The 25,042-nt window shown below is 26.3% G+C and overlaps 4 protein-coding genes across 6 annotated transcripts; 2 read left to right on the top strand and 2 right to left on the bottom strand.

The window, feature by feature from the left end:
* Positions 1-431: 431 nt before the first annotated feature.
* On the bottom strand, positions 432-3,678 carry LOC122529382 (drosulfakinins). Its single transcript, XM_043655471.1, has 3 exons — positions 3,392-3,678; positions 1,442-1,571; positions 432-670 (listed from the first exon to the last, which is right to left on the bottom strand). Exons 2-3 carry the CDS (start codon positions 1,567-1,569, stop codon positions 520-522), a joined length of 279 nt encoding a protein of 92 aa, XP_043511406.1. The 5' UTR covers positions 1,570-1,571; positions 3,392-3,678; the 3' UTR covers positions 432-519.
* Positions 3,679-7,178: 3,500 nt separating this feature from the next.
* LOC122529380 lies at positions 7,179-8,792 on the top strand. Its single transcript, XM_043655469.1, has one exon. The coding sequence runs from the start codon at positions 7,310-7,312 to the stop codon at positions 8,273-8,275; it is 966 nt and encodes a 321-aa protein (XP_043511404.1). The 5' UTR covers positions 7,179-7,309; the 3' UTR covers positions 8,276-8,792.
* Positions 8,793-9,838: 1,046 nt separating this feature from the next.
* On the top strand, positions 9,839-16,630 carry LOC122529381 (tetraspanin-7-like). Its single transcript, XM_043655470.1, has 5 exons — positions 9,839-10,061; positions 12,658-12,846; positions 13,667-13,837; positions 14,943-15,080; positions 15,843-16,630. The coding sequence occupies exons 1-5, from the start codon at positions 9,984-9,986 to the stop codon at positions 15,996-15,998; spliced, it is 732 nt and encodes a 243-aa protein (XP_043511405.1). The 5' UTR covers positions 9,839-9,983; the 3' UTR covers positions 15,999-16,630.
* A 4,467-nt stretch (positions 16,631-21,097) lies between these two features.
* LOC122529384 (TBC1 domain family member 22B) lies at positions 21,098-24,801 on the bottom strand. 3 transcript variants are annotated; one of them, XM_043655472.1, is made up of 9 exons: positions 24,612-24,801; positions 24,377-24,477; positions 23,716-23,889; positions 23,042-23,601; positions 22,838-22,968; positions 22,490-22,744; positions 22,147-22,396; positions 21,832-22,055; positions 21,098-21,726 (listed from the first exon to the last, which is right to left on the bottom strand). In XM_043655472.1, the coding sequence occupies exons 3-9, from the start codon at positions 23,796-23,798 to the stop codon at positions 21,586-21,588; spliced, it is 1,644 nt and encodes a 547-aa protein (XP_043511407.1). In that variant the 5' UTR covers positions 23,799-23,889; positions 24,377-24,477; positions 24,612-24,801; the 3' UTR covers positions 21,098-21,585. The 3 variants fall into 3 exon arrangements, with proteins under 3 accessions (XP_043511407.1, XP_043511408.1, XP_043511409.1); XM_043655473.1 differs by lacking the exon at positions 24,377-24,477; XM_043655474.1 differs by lacking the exons at positions 24,377-24,477; positions 24,612-24,801 and adding an exon at positions 24,539-24,595.
* Between the last annotated feature and the right edge of the window lie 241 nt (positions 24,802-25,042).

Below are 25,042 nucleotides of genomic sequence, written 5' to 3'. Positions count from 1 at the left end.
ATAAACATTTCAAAATGGAGCTGTAGTTGAAACTATTGAAATATACGATTACCTTACATAACTTCCGATTACTATAAATGTATACAAGCAGCTCTGATTTATTGTATTGTAGTAAAGTATGTTCATCATCATCCATTTTATATAACAATAATACAAGAAATATAAAAATTTGAGAGTCAAAAATGTACTTTCGACTTTCTGTAGACATATCACGTACTGATTTCTGTAATTTGCAACAAAATTACACATTTTCGAAAATTGGTATGTTTCCTTTGTCAGAACAAGGATTTTCTTTATCCTGTGGTGAGCTAGTAATCGATCGATCTCTCCAACATCTTATCTATGTATCTATATGATAATTAATTCGAGAAGGGAGAAGGAAGAAGAAAGGACGAAAGAATAAAATATTTGCAATGTAAAATATATTTCATCTAGAGTCTAAACAAAATGTGACTCTCGTAGCAACAACAGTAAAACGACACTATACAATTGTACCTATTTGATTAGTACCATTACTAATTATTCGTGATTCCTGCCAAATCGCATATGACCATAATCTTCAAATTGTTCTCGTTTCCCGAATCTCATATGTCCGTAATCGTCAAATTGTTGTCGTTTATTTAAATCCACAATATCATCATCTTCAACGAGGAGATTTTCTATATTATACCTAGGGAAAAAGAAAATGGATAATTATTTGAAAGTAATTGTAAGGAATCACTGCTACAAAAGTGACAATTCGAACGAAAGTGTTTTTTAAATTGCTACTATAAGAATGTTCTTTAGGTTTAGGACATTAATTTATCGTTTATCGTTGTTCTTTTTGTGTACAAAAAAAGATTTTGATTCATAAATTATATATTATTGTTATCTTCAAAAAAATTTGTTATATTTTTCAAAAAATCAAGTTCTACTTTTTGAAAATTAGATTGGGAGTGGTGTCACTTTAAATACATTATTATATAGCTTTTTTTGAAATCATATGTTATGTCAAAATGAAGCACAAAATCAAATAAATGTTTCCAACGCTTGTAAAACAAATGACAACGTCTGAAGTACGGTATGGAATATACTAATTTCTCACTATGAATAACTTTTGCCATTCATATTATTATTAATGAATTATAATATATTTAAAAAAGAATTTATTATTAATTTATATTAAAAAATATTATAATAAAAAATACATATTATATTATAAAAATGTATTGATAATTATAAGAAAGTATTACATTATATATCAGAAAGAAACAAAAATTTATTTTAGGAAAAGATCACTGTTCATATGATGTATTGTACATCTGATTTCACATTGAAATTATTTATATACAATATTATTATAGTTAATACTTTTAATATAGTTAAAGTTTTAATATAATAAAAGTTTATTATAGTTAATACTTTTAATAAAACATTTAATGTGGCAAGTTGTTATATCTACCCCCGTAATAAAGGACGACTGCGGAGTCTCCTGCGCACGTTGGTAACAAGTTCCGGGGCTGTTTCACATTTGGCAAAGAATAACCAGATGACCGCCATTGCATAAGCTAGGGCAAGAGTGAAATTCATATCTAGAAAACAGAGAATTATTTTTACGTTCATTACAGATTAATTAATTAAAATAATCAATAAAAAAAAAAACTATATCAGTTACAAAGTAACGATTAAATACGTTCACACGTTTACCGTCCCGTACAATTTCCGATAGATACACATAATTTTCGAAGTTACATTAGCTTTCTTTCACAGCATCTAGTAAATATAATTTTCAAAAAATGTGTGAATCGATATCGTGCATTACACACGTCGTGCAAAGCTGGATTATATTTTGCGAAATAAATATCTCAAATATTATTTAATATTTTAGATCCTATAAAATAGTATTTTAAATAGTTTTTAAGATTTTGATAAACAAAACATATTTTCATTTTAATAATCTGGGATTTAATCTCGTTTAAAATATTGGGTCATCCTATAAGTGTAATAATACTATTTTTTTTCGACTGATTCCTTCAATTTTAGAATTTCTGTCGTCTAGGTAATAAAAAAAGAAATTAAAGTAAGAACGAGTCATAAATAATAGTGGTAAAACAATATTTCTAACAGTGTCAAATATCTTTTTTTCGCGTTGTTTTAAAACTCTGAGAAACCACAGTAATTATAAAATTTAATATATTTTGTTTTGGCAGATAATACATGCTGTGTTATTTTATTCTTTCGTTTTATTTCTACTCAATTTCTGCAGAAAAACTATTCGGCCAGATTTTTGAATGTGAATCATTATTTTCAGCAATAATATTTAAAATGTAGGAAATAAGGTAAAATAAATAAAATATTTCAAGACGAAATCGAAATGTTTTCAATATCCTTCAAATAAAATATTATTTTTAAATACTACTTTAAAGCCTTGTTAAAATCAAAATATTTTCAAAGTTATACGTACAGAGATGAACAAAAGTATTCGCACATTCGATGAAAAATTATCGATATTTTAAATTATCGATTCTTCAAATTTCGTCAAATAAAATCGCATGTTAGTCTCATTTTAAAGTATGAAATTTTTATTTTACTATCTTTTATCTCCAAAGATGTTTTTATCTCATGCAATAGATAGAAGAGTAAATTTAAACGTCTTCAAAATCATTGAAAAATTTTTTTCATAATTAGATCTACCATAATCTCGAACATTGAAGTCCTGCCTTTACATCAGCTTGCTGTACAATTTCTTTTCGCCATTTTATTGAATCTTGAACATTAGAGTTAAACGACAAAAATTCAAGAAATCCTAATATTTTGCCATTTAACTGTAATGTTCAAAGTTCTATAAAATGGCAAAAAAAAATCGTACATCAAGTTTTGAAAGTTGTTGTAAGTAGAAAACTTCAATCTTCAAGACCACGGTAGATGTAGTTGCGAGAAAATTTTTTAGTGTTTCCAGAGGCAGTTGAATTTTTACAATTTTCGAGAACAAAAGTATTCTTGCTTTTTTCACTTGTTGTATGATTTGAAGAAATCTTCCAAGAAAATACATAGATCCGTCAAAGTAAAGACTTCGCACGTCAAAATGAGACTAACTGGATTGTTGTACGATGTTTATGAAGTCATCGCAACAGTTTAAAATACAGACGACTTTTCATCGAATATACTTTAAAATATATAGAATTATTTATTATTTATTGTTTAAAGTATACTCAGCTCTGGAGTCGTGGCAATCACATATAATGCACAGTGAAATTGTCAAGGTAACAATGGATTGTCACATAATAGAAAAACACACATATTCTGCGTATAAAACAGTTTCAAGAAATATCATTGGAGACAAATATCGACAAAAAGACACGGAATTAAGACTTTACGTTATCGCAAGGAAAGTTGCACAAAGACTATTCACCTGTATGATAGAGAATCGAAAATCGGCGAACGAATGCACGGTCCACCGTTTGCACGTGGCTTTTTATACAAGAGCCTCATCATCCTCAGTACCCCGGGAGAGCGTTGAGCTCTTTGAATTTTAATTCACGTAGCTGCGGTCTGATAAATAAGTTTCTTGTCTGCGTAGACACCTACCGTCGAACATTCAATATTCCACGATGGTATCTGATGATTGGCAGTTCGAATAATCGTATTACCGTTTTATCACCTTCGCTTTTCTCTTCTGTAAGATAATGGTGGCTGTTTCATCTACGCACGGTGTATCTTAATTCAAGAAGCTCTGCATAATGTTGTGAATTATTTTTGCCCGTTTCAATAAGTTTTCGTACAACGTAGAAAAGTCTACGTTTTCATTCAATTTTTGATCATTCAAATTAACTCATGATAAAGTAGCTGTTATGAGAATGTAATTATTTTTTTTTCTTTTTTATGAATTGCATACGGGATTAAAAAAAAAAATTAAATTTTTAGATAAAATTATGCGTATTCGTATGAAGAATAAAATTATATAACCATATCTATGTAATTTAAATTATTCTCAATTGAAAAGTAGTTAATAGTATAATTAATTTCATATACAAAAGTGTGACAAATTGAAACACTTACAATGTAAAAAATTTTTAATCACTATTAGAAATGTAACGTTCCATGAATTATTGACAGTATAATCGATCAATTACAATGAATTGATTATTTTTATAATTAACCGATTAATTTTAAACTCATTAAATTCATGGAAAAAAATCGTACAACAAATTTCAAGGGATCATGATCTGAGTGCGATATTTTGGCATTCTAGATGGAATTAAATAGTTGGCAAGATAACAAAATCGAAACAAAAAAAAAACCAAACGTTGAATCATTCAATTATAATTCACAATTGCAAAAAATAATAAATAATAATAGTTATAGAAACAAAAATAATAAATAATAAAAATATTTAAACCATTTGTTTAATAATTTATCTAATAGTTTACATTTTGATATGTATCCATTCCGCTTCGTGTCATTGAAAGATATTAATTTATATATTATTGCGTTATTAATTCTTTTAGGAGAGAAAAATATTAAATATTATATATTGTACCGATTGAATAATTAGGTAATGAATTTCTGTCAATAATAGAAAATATTCAGTTAATTTTTTGCTTGATCCTATTGAAATATAATAAGAAAAATTCAATATGAAATCTCTTGGAAATCTTTTTGACCAAAGATATTTTGTTATAAATCAAAATATACAAAAGTAATTAAAGTCAAAATTATTAATTTACAAGATTAAGAATTAAACAAAGAATTGAATAAAGAAATTTCTGGTCTAAATTACATAAATTTTATTATACATTCTCTCCTCTCCATTGTTATATGTTTACATTTAATAGAATTATTACAAATTTTATAAATCAATAACTGATTAACAATAAGTAGTATAAAAGAAAGAGAAATAAAGAGGGAAGAATAAAACAGGATAATTGTTTATTTCGTTTACAATATTTCCATGTTATTAAAAATTTAATGAATTACTTGAACTTTGCATTACATAATATATTACCAATTGCAGTACATTTCTATGTATCAACTATATTTTTAATTCAGGTGATCTTATTCTCTAACGTATTTTAAATATTAACAAATGTGCAACAATTCTCTTGAATATTATTACTTAAACAATTTAAGATGTTTATTTTATGATTTATAAAGCAAATTAATGAATTATTCAATTAACTATAATTTAACAATTAATATAACATTTGAAAAATATACTTACTAAAAGATATACTTATTGTTTTTAAAATTTTTTTATAAATTTACTCCGTTAAGTTTATTTCAACACGTTTAGATAAAAAGATATTACGGATATAGGATCAATATGTGTAAAAATATGGAGCAATCTTTTCTTAGCCTTTTCATTTTGACCCTCCTATCCTTATTGATCAACCGGGTTTAATTCGTTATATAATAATAAGTCGAACATAAATCAACTTAAATATTTTTGAAAATTCAATATGTTATGTAATCGAAATAGTATTCAATATTATTATGTAATTATATAACACAAATATTCAACAAATAATAGAATAATATATTAATAAGTAACAATTTCTCTATTTTGAACAAGAAAAATTTGAAATGTTTATAATTCAAATTCTCTAAATTATTTATTAGCAAAAAATTATCGTTAAACTACAGTTATATATTTGCACAGTGATTTATTTTCTAAAATAAATTGATGAAATCTTTATAATTATCACATAATAACGAAATTAAAATTTAATTATTTTACAAAAACACTTTATTATGCATGAAAAATGTTTTCGTTATATATATATATATATATATATATCCAGTCTTTCTGGATTAAAATTCAATAAGGTACAATTAAAATCAAGTATGCCAAGGCAGCATTGTCAGACGAAATACAATTACGAGGAGGTAATCGGTTTTCTGTCAATAACAGTAGAAAGTTTTATTTAGTATAATTACTTTACTGAATTCGACTGATGCATTTCAGAACTAGGTACATACTTATTATTCACGACAATAGCATAATTTCATTGAAATAATTGATTATTTATTAAATATATAACTGCACAAATAATTAGGTACGTATATATAATCAATAAAGTAAGAAAGTTTAATTTTTATTGAAGTTTGTGTGTAAAAAGGTTCTTTTGAATTTAGAGAAATTTAATGAAAAATGTTAACAAAACAAAAATGAGTTTTATTTCATTTTACTCTGTACAATAAAATAAAGATATAATAAGATATATTGTACATTATATTAATTAAATTTAATTACCTATATTTGAATTCTGTTTTAAATTGTTCAAAATTATTAAAATATTTCTGCAATGTTAAGACAATAAATTACGTGTTAGAAACGTATTTTTGATTACATTTTAAATAAATGTATATTTTCTATGAAACCTTAAATATCTAATATTATTTTAAAAATCGGCTTGATACAAACCAACTAGATATTAAAAATTTTCTTCTTAAACGGATATTTAAATTGGTATTTCAATCGAATTTGTTTTAATCACATAATTATTAACAGTTTTAATATTATTACTTTATTACAATATAAATTAATCAATTTCAAGAAAATATTTCGAAAATCTAAATAATCTACTTAATAAAGTATTTATACATTGTCATTAATTTATTTTATTGTTTTGTAAAATAATTGAATAATACGTTTCTATTAACTTGTTAATTTGCAAGTTTTTATTTATCGTTAACATATTTCTAGTTTACTTTTAATATGTGTCATGAAAGATTTAATTATTTAGTATTGCATACTAAATTTATAACAACTATAACAAATAATCATTTCATAAAGTTGTCACATAAATTCTTCCGATAATCGTTTCCTGAAAATTACCAAAGAAACGATTTGCACAATTTTTAATCAAAGTTCCGCTCTTCATGAAAGAATATAGTGCTAAAAGAAAGGATTTACGTTCCGATATGGTAACCAGTTTACATCTCCCTGTTAATCCAGCAACGCTTGTTATCTAAGTCAGCTCACGCAATCGAGTATATATATATATTTTTTCGCTTACTACAGAGATCGCGTCCAATACGGGTAGAATTCGTAATGCATTACACAGACAGCGAAGCGTGAAACCAAATTTGTCGTAACTCTGTGCGAAGTCATGGTCAGGGATTATGACAGTTGTCGAATGGCTTCGGTATTTGCAGTGCTTCCAAGATATCCTATAAATCAGACCAACGTCTCTTTGGAAATTCAATTGTTTCCTATCTTCTGACCTAAATTCATCGTGCATCGTTCATCGTTGCACACCTTCGGCTAATCGCATGTAGTACACGCGATTGTCATCCCTTCAAACGTTAGGGTTCCGTAGCAGTGATCATGACCGAGGATGTTAGTGTTATGATTCAGAAAGGCCTGTCCGAATGGTGGAGCGAGGAAACCGAGTATATCTTCCAGCGAATCGAGCGATGGGCCGCGTACGCAAGGGGTTACAACCGTCTGAGGTCCCAAAGATTATCAAGAGGCCGCATGACCATGCAAGGAGGACAGGAGCCACGTTGGAGTATTTCCTCGAACAAGCTTATCATCGATGATTGCTCTTGGAGTCCACGTTTTCACACCTTGAAGAAATCACGGCGAAAGTCTCGGCCGGAGGAGACCAAAATCAATTGCTGCGGAACTTTCAACTACCAATCGAACAGCAATCTGGACAGCTCTTGCCTGGAGACATATAGGTACGATCACAGCATTTACTTTAAGACGATCGGCGACATTAAAAATGGTAAGAAAAATGGCAACGATACGACGAACGAACAAGAGGATAGAATTTCTATCAGTAGCGAGGAGCTGGTTGAATGGGACGTTAACACGATGTCGGACTTCATCGCCAATCAATTACTAGAAAATACGTTCGCTAATATGGACGACGAAAACGTTTTCGATTCTACGGGGAATTCTGATCAGGATGCAAATAGGCTAGACTCCGTCACTTGGTTCAACGTGGATTTGTCTAAGCTCGATTTAAACGAAGAGGATATCACTGTTACTGTTACCGGGGCACAAGATAATGAGAACAATTCGATAATTTCCGAGAACGAAGAGGAAACGAATAATAATTACACGCAAAGTAGAGAGTCGGTAGCGAATGCGAATTTGAGGAACCAAACGCAATTAGATTGTGTAGCCGAAGATGAAAATAATGCAAAGGAAACGCAATCTCCTGAGAAGGGAATTAAGAAGTTTCTTGACAATCGAAGAACAAGATCGTACAGAACGGTTAAACAATCACCGGTTGTTGGTGACGATGAAGTGATTTGGCCGAGTGTATTACTAAATTTACACTAGAGACATCGACCCTTCCAATTCGCCGCATCATTACGATAAATCATAAAAATAAATAAAAGAGAAAAATCTTCACGATGATATGAATTCAATTTCACAGATATATATAAATGTTTCATTCGATATATGCACATATATAAAATTATTTGTATAACGTCGTCTTATTTTATTAGAACACTTTTTTTTTGTATCAAATTCACTATAATCATGACTTTATCAATCATATTCGTTATAAAATAAACGTTTATGAAAAATATGAAAAATACACTAAATTTGTATATAATACATGTTGTCTTTATTAATCCATTTAATCAGTGTACTGCTACAATCTGTTTATTATTATTATATGAACAGTACAATGGGCTATATAAATATTTTATAACTAGAAAGAAAACATTATTTTCTGGGTGCTACCTTACAATAAAATTCCAATTTTGAATGGATAAAGAAAAATATACCTAGAAACATGAGTAATGGAATAGACGCATTGTAATAAAAATAAAATATATTTTTGAATTTACAAATATTCGTAGAATTTTTATGCCTTATTTGCATTAACTGTTGTTTCTAATTTTTAAATATAGAAAATGAAATGTTAGCAAAGAAAAAGATTCTTTCATTTATTATATCATAATATAATTTCCTAACATCATGTAAAATCGTAATATAAATGTCGTTTGTTATAAGAAAATTATTGTATTCCTTTTATTTATGATGCTACGAAGTTTTGGAAAATATATTAAATATATGTAAAATAATAGAAATAATATATAAATAATGATATAATTGGACAACAAAATGAAAATAAATGAAAATTATAAAAATATTTTTATAAATTAACTCAAGATTCATTCTCCTATATATATGTAACATAAATATTCATTATTTAAATAATGTTATATGTATTATATGTATCGTATAATATGTATTCATTATTTAAATATTTATGTTGATACAGCTAATTATTAATATAAATGTTATTTAACCCTTTGAACATTAAGATTTTCCAAGTGACAAATTGTGACAAATTCAAATTAACTTGTAAATAAATATATAATATTATTTTACACTGCAAACGACAGTTTTTATACTAATACTTTGAATGTTTCAACGTAAATGTTACACAATTATAACTAATTTCGATCTAAACAATAACCTAATAAAATTCTACAATATATAAATTATAAGTAAACATAAATTAATATAAATTAATCTAATTATTGTATTATAGTTTCATATACTAGTTTAAAAAATATAAAACTTTAAATATCTATTTATAAACTTTTCATTATAAAAATATATATAAATTCTCTTCTCATCTAACACGTTTCATTCCAAACTTTTAAACGGTAGGGTGTAACATCTTCAAGAAACTATGCGTCATTGCAGTTTTATTCAAGAAGACGATGTCCCGTAATGTTTGCTTCCTATGTTAGTTGAAATGAACTTTTTTTTTTTTAATTAACGCGAAAGCGATGTTTTTATTGGTAAAAGCTGTTGACAGGACGAACAGATTCTACAGAGCGCATGCACGTTTTATGTTGGTGGGGCAAGCCACGCACGCAAACACGTCGTGCTATCCCTCTGCAAATCGATCGACTTTTCACTTGTTTCAAGAGTGTAGTGCGTAGTACTTAGATACTCCCTAAAAATTCAGTCGTAGGGCACGTTTGTACCACAAGAATAAGAAACAGTTTCATAATCGAGCAAAATGACGAAAGGTTTGGAAACGGTGGCTACGATGGCTTGCATGAAGACCCTGCTGATGCTCTTCAACTGTATCTTCTGGGTAAGAGAGTTTCTTTTGATATAATCCACCCTAAGCATGTAAACTCGGGAAAGCTCATATCTTATCATACTGTTGCACCATATGCTATTGTTTCTACCACATCATTTATTTGAATATTTTGCTAGATCGAACTCACTTTCAACTCTCTTTTTATTATTAGCAATTATTATGTAGAAAGAAATTTCAGGAGATGACGCAACAGTTTGAAAATTACTGAGATCATTAAGGCGACTTTTTTTCAAATCATGATCATTGATCATACGCGTACACAGAGATGATGTTTATTGATATTTTATGATATTCTGGGATAAATTGATGAAAAATTTTAATTAAATAAAGATATTATTAACCTTAAATATCTATTATAATAAATATAATAATAGAAAAGATTAATAATAATGAAATTAAAAGAATATATAATTTTTCACAATTCGAGCGAAATATCTTTAAAATTTTTAAAATACATATATTTTCTTTAGAATATATATATATATATATATATATATATATATATATATATAGAGAGAGAGAGAGAGAGAGAATATATATTTTCTTTAGAATAAATAGTACTAATTTTATTACAGTTTTATAGATTAACATTTCATTACCATATAGATTTTTCAATATTATTATTTAAAAATTTATAATAAATAATTTTAATAAATTTATTTAAATACATATGTAATATTCATTGATTAAATAAGATTTTAAAAATTAAATAAATAACTTTCTCTTTTTTCTTCTGTAATACTGACACTCTTCAGTTTTTTAAAATTGAAGAATAGTAAGTCTAAAATTCTGATTTAATTGTTAAAACAATTTTAAACTGTAATCGTATCATTTTGATACATTTGGCACATGTAAGTACTATTTAATAATTTACATTTTTGATCGTCAATTAATAAGTTTTACTTTTAAAATTTTACACAAAGTTATATACAACAAATAGCATTATTAAAATTTTAATGCATATAAATTATGCATAAAAACTTACATATTTATTGATTGATCAATTTAATAATTGATAAAGGGTTGCGAACATTTGTACTTTCTGTATCTCATTGATAGAATAATTTCTTGAAGAACAATGAGTCAAAATCATATTCCTCTAGTTTATCACTCTTCCACGATACGTGATTCACTAATTTAGATTTTATAATTATGTAATTGTCAATTCTTCTATTGATAAAAACCATTGAAGCACTATGCAATTTGGACTAGTGAAAATTCATTGTTGATATTATCGGCAAATTCGGCGCAGAAAAGAAAGACAAAGAAAGACAAATTATCTGACTTGGATTTTTTCTACGAATAATTAAGCTTTCCTAATTTTTAATATTTTGGACTGGTCTAGGAAATTCATTGTGTTGCATATTTTTGTTTTTCATTAATCTTAATAAAGCTATTGATAACAATCTTTTAGTCAAAATAATTCCATTGAGAGAGATAGGTGGTTTAAAAACATTAACTTAATTTAAAGAAATTTAAGTTGCAAAAAATAAATAATCATTAAATAAACTATGGTTACAACTATCCATCGTTTGTTGTGGAGAAAATTTATTTCAATTTATGTATAATTAAAAATGGAAGTAATATGTTAAAAAAAACTTAGTATTATCATTAGTGATAAGTTCATAAAAATCTTACAAAAAATATAGAGATAAAAAATATTGATGGTGAACATTGAATACTTTAGAGCGTTCTATTATCTGGGGGAAATATTTGCATCAAAATTATTAAAGATATTAAAATTTGTCAAAGATAAAAGGAATCCAATTTATTCAATATATTTTTAAAATATTTTTTATTGAGTTGCAAAAAAGACTTAAATTATAAAAATGTATTACCTTATATCATTGATTTATCAATAAGTTTATTATCAATATTCTTGCTATCAACATCGTGTACAATATGTAGATTAGCTTTATCATCAGAACTTCTTTTCCTCGAAAATTGTTAAAAGTATAACATCTGTTCAAAATAAATTTAACACTTTATTAAAAATAAAAAGATTATTCTATATATTAATAATAAATAAAAAATCTTTATTATCTTAGTAATAATTATACTATATTAAATATTATAATAATTAAATTATTACTATTGTTGCTATAAAGAAAAATATTAAGTGTAATGATTCCTTAGGTAAGTACATTCTAAACACAAACAAATGAAATAAATAATTTTATTATGTATTATAATATACATTATATATTATTAAATAATAACGTTAATTTTACTTTGTTCAAGCAAATGTTGAAAGCCCGAATATCTTTTTTTATTTTTAATTTTTTCCATTATCTGTAACAATTACTTTTACCAATCATTTACGAAACCTCAAATCATAATTTTTACGATACATATGTCGTATATATCGAATCAAGTTTATAGAGAATCAGTATATATCGAATCATCATTTTAAAAATTATCAATCTCTGGAGAAAAAAGTGAACTCAAACAATTAATCCGTTATAAAACTACGTAATACATAATTCATATAATTTATATAATCATATGCCTAAGTAACTAACAATGAAGTTCTAAAATTTTCATTTTTCTACGTTGCTATATAAATTAATGCAAATCGTTCACTTAGATATTTGGCCTATTGGTACTGGGCATTGGAATTTGGACGCGAATTCAACTTCATGATTACATGGACGTAAGCGCGGAAAACAGCAGGGCAGCTTTATTGGCATTGGCTTGTTTGGGCGGCATTTTAACTTTGACAGCGACACTTGCCTGCTGTTGTACAACTCACGGCCATCCAGCCCTCTTGTTTCTGGTAAGAGAATTATAACTTATTTTTTATCAGTTTTCATTCACAATGAAACTTCTCTCATGTTATTAAAAAAAAATAGCAACTTATATATTACACATAGAGAGATTTCGTTTCTTCTTGTGAATCTTAATTTTTTAAAAGAATATTAAAAATCCTAATTTATCCCATCGCTCTTCCATGCAGTATATGTATAGGAGAAAGGAAAACAAGATGAGAACATTAGGGAAAAATTATTTTATAATTTTGTGTTTATGACGAAGAATTCGAACGCTACTTTATACATATCGAACACTTGCAATGAAAATGACAATATGATAATTCGGAACATATGATTTCTAAAAGAAGCGAAAAATAGTTCCATTTTTATTTTGTACAAAATTGGATAAACAAAGTAGTACATTTTACTTGTCCATAAGACGCATTTATAAGTACAAAACATAGTATCGCGTGAATCAGGAAAAACAGCATAATTGCTTTCTACCGTATAAGATAATTCATAATTGGTCGAGGAATTCTGCAATATTCTCATAGTGATAATTTGAAAGTTATGTTTTTCGAGTTGTGATACTTTAATGTTAAATCACAAAGCACATCTTCCTCTTTATTTAATTTTTAAATGATGTTGTTTCAAAACTATTTCCGCTGTATTCAACATTTTGTTGATTATTGTTATCAGTTTCTTGATTTTTTCAAAACACATATGGGGAATCACCAATTTGATTACAAAAATGTTGTTCTGTAAAACTAATGATATTATGATTGATTTTAGATTAATAATTTAATCTCGTTCTACAAAGTAATTAATAAAAAATTCTGGTTGCAGTACGGTGCTTTCTTGGCTATTGTTGCATTACTGGAACTTGCAGCTGGTGCATCGATTTATGCTTACCGTAACAATCTAAATGAAAAATTTGATCACGATCTCAATCAAACGATGCTCATCTATGGCCAGAATGAGAAGAAGAGCGCTGATATCGACACTATACAATCTACAGTAAGCGAATAATATATTTACAATCACGAATTTAGCTATTAACAATCGCCACAATTTTTCAAATGACCATTGTAGAAAAACATGCTTAGAATAAAAGTTATAAATTACAATATAAAAAATTCTCAAAAAATTGGTTTTTCAAAAAAATTTCAAGGTAACATTAAACTTACATATTTTTGGCTTCGTATTGTTACTCTTATACTACTATATGGTTTTGAGCTTCTGACATTATCGCAACGTATTTTATAAAAATTTAATTTTCAAATTAAATGGTTATTTCAAATATTTTTCAAAGTACGTGTTATCATAATGAAATTACTTGTACTGCATGTATTTTTGCATGTGAAAAATATGTAGAAATCATCTCTGATACTAAAACGAAATACTAACTTATTTTATTATTCCTTCAATGAAATAAATTCTACAAAATAACTGATATTCGTATACTAATATAATGTTTAAGTATTAAAAGCAATGACGACATTAATACGGAACTATTAAATTTCTTCAAAGTTCAGTATAACATTACTGCTTTATATTTAATTATAAATTAAGTGACAATTAAATGACATTTAATTAGAAATTAAGTGTCAAAATTTCGGGAGTGTGGGACTAATGAACTAAAAAAAAATCACAAGTTCATTTTTGCCCTATTTTGAAGAAAATCGCAAAAAGAAGAACAAAAAAAGTTTTCGTTTTTTCACTTATTTATTTACACTTGTTCACGTTATTATTTATTTCTTTTATCTCTCGTCTATATTATTATCTTATCATATCATCTATATCATTTATTTAATGAGAGTACTGTCAAAATGCTGGCCTTTTGTTACCAAACTGCTGAATATCGAACTTCTCTAATTATGACCACAACAGAGATATTGTTTTGACGATGTTTAATGTACCGCAGCTGCAATTTGGTCTCTCCAGTTACTCTCTTGAGTAAAAATGAAAATGACTTTTTGTTCTTTTCTCGCGATTTTTCCTGAAATGAAACAAAAGCGAGTAACTTTCTAAAGCACTTTTTCTCTTGGTTTATCAATCCTCTACACGCTCCCGAAGCTCTAACTTTAAGTTCCCCATATAAACAGCGAGCTTTGTTTTATAGTTGCAATGCTGCGGTAACAGAGTTTATGCCGATTGGTTGAACATGTCTCCAGCAATGGAAATTCCGTTGTCTTGTTGCAAAGCAAGCGTGCCAGAGAAAAATTGTAACGTTAACGATATAAATGACATTTATACTCAGGTAAGTTAAACAGAATAAGCAATATAGGATTAATATAAATTATAATTGAAATTAAAATAAATTAAATAATTACAAGATAGATTGAATAAGAAAGAAAAATAAACTTCGCTTATTACAAAGACAAATTTTTATAATGGTTCAGTTTTCAATATACTAATTACCATTAATACCATTTTTTTTTTTAATAAATAATATCAATTTCTGTTTATCTCTAGTGTAAGAGAAAGAGATAACATTGGTTAGTGGAAAATAGTGATTATTTAGAGACTATTTTGTTTTAAAACAGTCAAGTTTTTATTCAACTAGTTTTAACTTTTGTATTCTATATTATTTGTGTTGTTTGAATTAAATAATTTTAGTACGGCTAAAATTATTTGTGTGGTGTGTCTATCGATTCTATTTCCTTTAATAAATTTGTTTCTTTCTTCTTAAATGACCAGGAATTGGATTTGAAAACTGATGAAAAATAATGGAGTGTAAAGATTTAAAAATTCAATAAATAAATTTTATTCATTAAAATTATTTTCAAATAAAATCTACAAAAATGCGTTTTGTTTTTAATCTCCATATATATCAAAAACTAAATACCTATTTTAAGTAGCATACTCATTTATCTGCGACACATTTGTAATAATCTTGACTAGGTATGTTTTCGTATAAATTTGAATTTCTGAATGGGAAGATTGAGACATTCAGTTTCTTATGACTCCAAGATGATTATCCAGAGCAAAAAGTTATAACGATTCAAATTAAAATTTTCAGGGCTGCTACACTCGCGTGTTACGCTTCATAAATGGTAACATTGGCTTGGTTGCTGGAATAGCAGTCGGCGTAGCATTCTTTCCTTTCATAGGCGTCTTCCTAGCTTGTTGTTTGGCTAGCAACATCAACAAAGTCAAGTATGAGCAGGTTGCTTAGAATTTGCGTCGTTCGCATAAAATTCTGTGCCAGTGAGAAAAATCTGCACTGCTCAGGAGAAGAACGTTTTCAAACCAACAACCTCCATTCTATACTAGCGAATAAAGTTGCACGATCACGTATCAAAATCTCATAAAGAATGAGACTGTTATATATGGATGCTGCATCAGAATCATTATTTTTCTTATTATGGTTAAAATAACGATGCAAACAACAAAATGTTATCACAAAATGATTCAATTTGTGGAATAGACAAATATCTTATCACATATGCCGTTTGATCTTTTCATTCAAAATGTACATATTGTGCCATTATTTCTTTTATAAACAGATACATTGGTCTGAATGAAAAATTCAACGTGAAATCTGCACACAACACAGAACATGTTACGTTATTATTCTGTATTTTTCTCAGAGCTTTTAATTTAGAAAAAAAAACAGTGAGAATTAATAACATTTTTTTATATATTACAAACGTATATTATTATTATTATTCGTATATATTATAAAAATCTTTTAAATTGTTACGTGTTGTTACGTTAGAAGGATCAGATTTCAAAGATAAGATATCAAAAACGATAATTGTCCGCAAATATAAAATTTGCGGATAAAATTTTTTTTTTTATAGAAATATAGTAATTCCTAGTACACGAAATATTTACACAAAAAGGAAAAGAGAAAATTGTAAAAGAAATCGGAAATATCGATTACATAAAAAGAGAAATTACATGAAAAATTAATTCGTGTTGAGATTATTTAAAAAAAGATACGAGTTTTGCGGTGCGTTTAATTAGCATCTAATTTTATAATTTTTTTAACTAATTCGATTTGGCGACGTATGTAATTCACGATTCTAGTTCATTATGGAGTTAATTGCATGATACAGTATCATATTGGAATGATGTTAAGTAGAAAATAAAAGTAAAAACGCACAAAGAAAGATATTTCTATGAAATAAATTGAACTATAACAAATGGAATAGATCTTATAAATTTTTGTTAAAATCTTTTTAATGAGACGTAATAGACAGTCCTAACGAAATCTTAAATAACATTAAAAAACTATAAAGAATAACTTTTTAACTATTCATAATTGCATAATTTAAATATTACAAGAATGTTAAAAAACTATACAAAAGGATGAAACCATGTATAAATTTTTTTATAACTATATTTTACGAATATTCATACTTTAATTTACATACTTTTTTGTTATCGCTATTGCAGTATTTTGTTTCTCATATATTTTTGTTATTAAAAAATTGTTAATAAATTCATGTATTATAAATATACAATATAATAAATGCTATCAAAGAATGTAGTTACATAAAAAAGATACAAACATATTTATAGTTTGAAAATATTTAAAATTAAAAGTTATTACAAAATATTTATTGAAATATTTCGCTTTGTACTTATATTACATACATAAAAGATAAAATGCATAATAAGATCTGTTTCATAGATATAATTACAAAACTCTATCATAATAATTGACTCAAGTATTGGTATAACCAGTAAGAAAGGAAGTTTCGAAAGATTTAATGATAGAACTTCAAATTCCATGTTTTTTGTTAAACAAAAGTCATGTTTATATTAATTTTTAGGAATTTTATACATATATCACTGTGTTCATATTTTTAATAAACTAAAATATATTATTATATATAGTTTAATTTTAGTGATACAATTACTAAATTTTTAATACAATTATTTTCTTCTGCTTGCGATAGTTATTAGCTTACTTGTTAATTGTGTATATTAACCATGTTTGAAAATTGTGAATGCTTTTTCTTTACAATTTTACATCATTTAATGATTGAAGTTTAGTTATTAACGTTTAAGTTTCTTAAATATAAAAAAAGTGATGCGAGAAAAATTGCCTTTTGATATATATGCATATATTTATAGCATGCATTTACCTCATAATATTGTTACTATATATGGCTGTAACTTGATAGTAATTTCATGAATTACAATCTATCTCTTTTCAAATAAATACATGTATAAATTCAATCCTACTATCTTACAGCATTCTATTTTGATGTTAGACAGAAAACTTAAACAAATAATGTACTTTTTTTAATAACATACATTGTGACTTTGCCATCTTATGAAGATACATACAGATAAAAATGTTTGGAAGATTATTTTTTCAATGTACATAACTTTATTATTTGATTATCTATTTAATTAATTAATATCTAGTTACTTAATTGCGAAGATCTATATTATATATTTGTTACATCTTAATATAGTAATCACATAAAAAAATTAAATTATTTCAAAATTTTATTTATATTAAATTATTGATTAATCAATAAGGTTCGAAATTTGAGAACTGTAATAATATATATTCAACTAATTATAGATGGCCTCCTCTAATTTTATATTATTATATAATACCTTTATTTTATTTAATATAATTATAAAAATATGCTATCATTATACAATGGCAATGTCAAAAAGAACATCGTGATATATTTTTAATTTATGCAAGATCCATTTATGATTATAAAGAATTTAGATGTTGAAATTAGATGCGATAGAAAAAGGTTTTGAGACGAAAAATCATGGAAATAGATAATAATTCGTGACGAACAAAATTCCAGGTTGCTATGGGGCAGCAGTTCAATTACAAACGGAGGATCCTACAATTAATCAATAAAATCATTTAAAAAAGTGATTTTATTTTATGATAAGAAATATTACGGATGAAAGTGAATGAATAATGAATTTTCTTTGTAATTTAAATCAAATGATTGATAAAATTAAGTAATTTCTTTCGTTACATAAGAAATTTTCTGAAACATACGATATAAAATTTTTTGAATTAGTTATGAATTTTATATATTTACTGAAGTTATTTTTAATAGTAAATATATATTATAATCTGTTAACAATATTTTATTATTGGTTTATAACAAAATTATTTACAAATTTACAGACTTACTAATGATAATACGAAAGACATATTAGTAAAAGAAAAAATTAAAAAATTTTGATGATACAAATAGATGATAAAAATATTTGTTTAAATAGTTTTTAACAAAAATTTGTAATAATTTATACTGTAAAAAATTTGTAATAATTTATACTATAAAATCAAAAAGAGATAGATATTGATATATTATAAAACATTATATAACGCGAGGAAAATTTAATTAGGTCCCTGATATTATGTACTTATAGTGACTGTCCTTTCATAAATAATATGTGTTTGCAAATTATTAAGGTAAACACACATATCTACAAACTGAAGTAAGAATATATACTTTATGGATTAAAGTTTAATTATTGTAAAGTGTTTATTCTTTGAATATTTTTAAAAAACACAAGATCACAGCAAATATCAATACATGCATATTCTGTTCTTGTCATAATTTCACAATGTATATAATATTTTTATGTGCATACAAATTAAGTTGTTACAGAGAATTATTTTTGAGAATTACGTTATACAACATTTATATCTGTATAATATACATATAATAGAGAATATAATAGAGAAAGCTGAATTTATATATCTCGTTCTTTTAGAGTAAAAAAAAATATATATATATATCTCAGGAAAAGTTAAAAATAAAAAAAGTACATAATATCGGTTCTTGAAAATTCGAAAAATATTTCATAAAATTCATTTTTTGACATTCTATTTTTTTACATACACTAGATGTATATATTTATATTTCTTTACACATAAGGAAATAAGAAGACAAATTTTATTGCCAATTTTATCGTTTTGTTAACTGATGAGAGAATACGACAATCTGTAACATATGTTTTAAAAAATAGTCCGTTACACTTTAAAGTACATTCATTGTTTTACACGCAGATAAAAATAATATACCATATTATACGAGTATACGAATATTTATGTATAGATATACCATAAAGATGTTTTTCGCGTTTAAATATTTCTTTTCTCTAAAATTTTAGATTAATATATTAAGAAATTGCTTGTAAAACAAAAATGATTGTCCGTCACGTTATTAAATCATAAATATATGATAAGTAGACTGTGGATTTTTGTGCATTTATGAGAAATTTGAAGATGCAAAAATATATGAAATATTAAAAGTAATATATTTATTTCAATATTTAATAACTGAAATAAATTTTTGTTTCGGCAATATTTCTTTAGTTTTGTTCACAAATACTTAAAATTGTATAAAGATCTGCAGTCTAATGACAAGACTTATTTTACGCATTAGTTTATAAAAAATTAAGAAATTACATTAGATTACAATACATAAAAAATTTTCTTATGCTAATTGAAATTAATTAAATATCGTCTGTTTCTAAAATCAGAATCTAATTTCATGTAAATATAAACTATTAACTCCTACAAAATATATATTTATTATATTCATGTTATATTCAAATATTTAAATATATATGTATATATATATATATATATGTGTGTGTATGTGTATGTATATTACAACGTTTTTTTATAATAAATATAATTATTTCATTTCATTTCAAATAATATAATGATATATTTTAATTTTATTATAGTTATAAATCAAATTTTAATTTTTGTATATTTACTATTGTAATACTATAATTGTAAAATCATATAATTTATTATTATTAGTATATTATTATTATTATTGTTTATTTATTTATATATTTATATTGTTTAAATTAATTTATTTTCATAAAACTGCTGTTATATATTAAATATTTTACACATATTTTAAATATTTACATGAATAAAAATGAAATACAAATAAATCCTTCTGCCTTTATTAATTTTTAAATTATTTAATATTTTGTATAAATAAACTGATTAAATGATTGAAAATATATTATCAGTTTTGTACTATAGTAAGTAATTAGAAATTACGTAACATAATATATATGATAGGATATAGTGATAGGATATAATCAAAAAAACTGAACGGATCATTTAATTTCTTCATTTTTAATACACAAATGATAATTTTAATTTCTTAACTGAATGTGATAATAATAATAACTGCAAATGATATGTTAATAGTATGTGTGTATATACATATATACGTAAGGTATTGTACGTAATTGTTACGTAAAATAGCAGTCATATAATTGTTATTGATTTATAATTTTATTTAATTATTTATTACTGATGTATATAACAATTCTAAATAATTATTCAAATGTAATACGAATCGTGAGTGACAGTTGGTTCGTATTACATTTTTCATACTTCAGATTGCATCTATATTTTTGACAAACTGAAAATCTCATTTGTAGATTTCAGTTATTCTAAAAATAATAACTACAGTAATATTGATAGTAATTATAGCAATAGTAATAATAATATAATATATAATATAATATTGTAATAATAAAATCTGTAAAGATAATTCGAATTTTTAAATAAATGTAGCGAAAATATACAATTTCCTTTTTGAACAAAACTTAAAATTAATAACTTGTAAGATAGAAAACAATCTAAACTGGTCCTGAGTCATCGAGTTATATAACCGTAATATAAACGATGACTATAAAAACAGGCATATCAGTTTAGCACAAAATCATTTGTGCCAGTGTTCTTTGTTGAAATTCTCATATCATTATCTAAACGCATCGCAAAATGGTCACCTGGTGTCGTAAGCTTGCAAATGATTGGGAGCATCTGCAAACGTGAACTTTAACTTGTATGCTTCTGCTACCAATATTCTTATCTCCGAATCTGTCCAATTTTGAGTAGGCAGGTTTTGTAGCATTAACATCAGTCCCTAAATAACAATAACAAACTATCTCCATCTTTTTTTCTACTTAATAACTGAAAGGAAGATTCACATCGAATTATACTTTATACTAATACTACGATTTAAACTTACTTGAAAATCAGGCTGTAATAAAAGATGACGTCTCCAACGAAGAAGAAATGCGGCACATACGTACAGTTGAAACGAAGCAAATCGATCAGATTCTGCCAAATAAGTATCCCACAGACGAATAGTACAGTGAAGAGGAATTTCTCGTGTTAATAAATTATTCATCCACCGGAAGGAAAACTGTAAATAGTCCACACCATGTTGGTGTAAATGTTGATGTAAAGGTGCTAAAAGAATAAATTATGCCTGTAATTAATCGAACAAGATACAATAGGAAGAAATAGGAAACAGAAGGTTTCAAACGATTGATTTACGAACCATCAATTCTTTGTATTAGTTCTTTCAACTGATTTACTTTGTGCTGAATGCCTAATTGAGCAAAGATATAATTATCTTGAATACCATCGAGAAACTTAGACAAGCACCAAAAACTATCTGCTTCTATAATATCTCGTTGTTCTTTCTGTAATGACGCAACGTCATAATTTTCTAAATCTTGCCATGCTGACACAGGCACTGCTTCTTGCAAAAATACGAGAAAGAAAGGCGTCACTAGATCATTCATTCCCTTAAAAAAAAAAAAAAAGAAAAAAGAAGAAAAGGTAAAATCACGAAGAGAAAAGTATAAAAAGAGAGACAGTTTAAATATATATAAACGTACTTGAACGTAACCAGAAGCGGGATGCCGAATCGCCCAAATATAGAGTATTCTTTCGAAGATCAATTGCACTGTTGTTTGTTGAAACAATGAAACGAGTGGTGACATTCTCGGAATGTCAATGTGAATTTGACGATATGTATCTTGAAACCCTTCATCTCTTTCAGCATCATAATACTGTTTCACTAAATTCCAGTAATCTAATCGTTTTCGTTCTAATACATGCTGTCTCCGTTCTAAGTTAGCTGGTAAATACTCCTAAGTTATAAAAAGTTATAAAAATTTTTAACTTTTGGTGGAATTTTATTATTAGATATAAAACATATGGCATAGTTTACCTTTCTTACTTACAGACAATAGCCTCCATGTAACAGAACGTAGTCTTGCTGGTATGCCCGACCACGACAATTGTCTCAATTCGTCTAAGTTTAATACAGAAGCTTCCAGAAGGGACTGAAATTTATCTATTTTACTTTCCCCATCTACAATTTTTAACAAATCAAAACTAAGGATTAGTTAAAATTAAATGGTCGTGACAAGTTATTCCACAAGCACCTTGTTCTTTAGAAGGTATAAAAAATTTGGTAGGCGCGGTTGTTTGCCGCAACGGTTGTGGCCTGCCTGGGAATTGCGTTGGTTTATGTTGTGGAGAAGCACCGTACTTAACATCCGCATCTTCCATGGAATGTTGACTGTTATTCACTTGAGAATGCACAGACAAATTAGCATTTCGTAAATGTAACGGTTGCACAGCTAATCTTTGGAGAGCTTCTGCCCGTTTCTCCTCCGGAATTATTTCTTGAACACGTTGCGAAGATTTTATGTTTGTCCCGGAATCTATGCATGTTTTCCCTGATCTATGACTATTAATAACACTGATAGCAGCAGAATGGCTAACCCGTTTCGATATTTTTACATCTGACACTGTGCAAAATTCATCATCTCCCGAATCCCAAGCATCATCTATACTTTCTTGAAAATCTTGAAACGACGTAGAACCTCCACTATTTCCTGATATAGTTCCAGCACTAGTAGATATTATATTAACTGAACTACCAGATATCAATGCAGTACTACCTATTTTACCAAGCTTACCATCTTGTTTGGGACTTGGTCTTTTATTATGCATGTAAAATATAAAATATTATTATATTACATTTAATCAATAATCAATGCTAAATATTAAATATAAGTCTATTTTATTAAAAGCGTAATATTACTGTACATACCTGCCTGGAACAGCACGGGTATTCTTTTTCCAAAAAGACTGATGCGTTTGATAGGCTTCACCTTGGTGACTCTGATTTTCCATAATTATTATAAATTATGTTAACTAGCACCTGCCACCTTTCCCAGATAATTAAAAAAACGATGCAAAGTCCTCATTCCCTTAGAAAAAATTACTGAAACAAGATTTGATAACAGCATTTAGATCATTATTATTGTCACACTGAATATATAAGAAATTACAAAGCTGTATCATTTCATATACAAACATCAAAAATAACAGACATTAGCGAACTTATGTAACTATTTTGTCATGTCGTGTCATTTTTTTCCTAATGCAACTTACATTGCATCATGTAAATTTTAATATATAATTTTATCCAACCTATTTGTTTCAAGTATATCAATATATCAATGCCAAGTATATCATTAAGGAAATATACAACTATTTTATGTAAAATAAAAAAAAATCATTTAGTATATATATAAAAATATATTAAGAATATTAAACTATCTTTAAAAAAGAAAAATATTAAAAAACACAAAGATTTTTATATTATTTTTAACTCTGAATAGGTTATGTTACACTTAACAAATATTTTGATTGCAGCGGACGGACAACAATAAATTATTACATCTACAATTACGCAATAGTATAATTACGTCAACAATGACCAGGTTGAGGAAGTATTTATTATCAAATAGTATTTGAAGTATGGAACACTATGCGCATAGAGCGAATTAGATTTTCTGTTCTAGTAGACCTAAAATTCTAATTGTAAATGATGAAATAAGTGCGTTATAAACTATATAACATAAATATACTTTTTTAAAAGTTCGCCGAATGTACAAGGAACAGGCTGTGATAAAAAAATTTGTTTGATGTATATACACTTACTGTTTTTGACGTATGACACGTTTATGCTAGTGCTGCCATCAAAGAAATGGCTAAATTAAATTTTGCATATACCATTCATTCTACACGGCCAAGTATTACCTTTTGAAACATTGTACATACATTCTTTTTATTCGTTAATGTCTTTCTTTATATTAGTGACCATAAATTCGTTCTTTAAAATGGACGTGCTTGCCTTGATATCAGTTAAACTAACATGAAATAGGATGTTCTAAAAAAAAAATAAATACATAATTATTTATAAATAAAAACTCACTAAAATGACTCAAGGAACTTCTCAATGTTATAAGTTTCAATAACGTTAATAAAAGTGATTGATAATGCTGCATAACAGTAAACAATGGATAAGAACAGTAAGAGCTTCTTGACAAAATGAAATTTCGCGGCAGAGAAAGTAGTTTGTTAGAAAATCA

This window comes from Frieseomelitta varia, unplaced genomic scaffold, assembly GCF_011392965.1.
Source record: "Frieseomelitta varia isolate USP_RPSP 00005682 unplaced genomic scaffold, Fvar_1.2 scaffold_285, whole genome shotgun sequence".
NCBI lineage: Eukaryota > Metazoa > Arthropoda > Insecta > Hymenoptera > Apidae > Frieseomelitta > Frieseomelitta varia.
This window is presented reverse-complemented; position numbering and strand designations above follow the sequence as displayed.

Bases quoted from the DNA above. Each gene is read 5' to 3' on its own strand.
- LOC122529382 (XM_043655471.1), bottom strand. From the start codon at position 1,569: ATGAATTTCACTCTTGCCCTAGCTTATGCAATGGCGGTCATCTGGTTA. The intron at 671-1,441 runs GTAGATATAACA...CTTTTTCCCTAG, and splicing joins AGTCGTCCTTTATTACGGGG to GTATAATATAGAAAATCTCC.
- LOC122529384 (XM_043655472.1), bottom strand. From the start codon at position 23,798: ATGGAAAATCAGAGTCACCAAGGTGAAGCCTATCAAACGCATCAGTCT. The intron at 23,602-23,715 runs GTATGTACAGTA...GCATAATAAAAG, and splicing joins ACCCGTGCTGTTCCAGGCAG to ACCAAGTCCCAAACAAGATG. The intron at 22,397-22,489 runs GTACGTTTATAT...TTTTTTTTTAAG, and splicing joins CCGCTTCTGGTTACGTTCAA to GGAATGAATGATCTAGTGAC.
- LOC122529381 (XM_043655470.1), top strand. From the start codon at position 9,984: ATGACGAAAGGTTTGGAAACGGTGGCTACGATGGCTTGCATGAAGACC. The intron at 13,838-14,942 runs GTAAGCGAATAA...TTTGTTTTATAG, and splicing joins TCGACACTATACAATCTACA to TTGCAATGCTGCGGTAACAG. The intron at 15,081-15,842 runs GTAAGTTAAACA...TAAAATTTTCAG, and splicing joins TAAATGACATTTATACTCAG to GGCTGCTACACTCGCGTGTT.
- LOC122529380 (XM_043655469.1), top strand. From the start codon at position 7,310: ATGACCGAGGATGTTAGTGTTATGATTCAGAAAGGCCTGTCCGAATGG.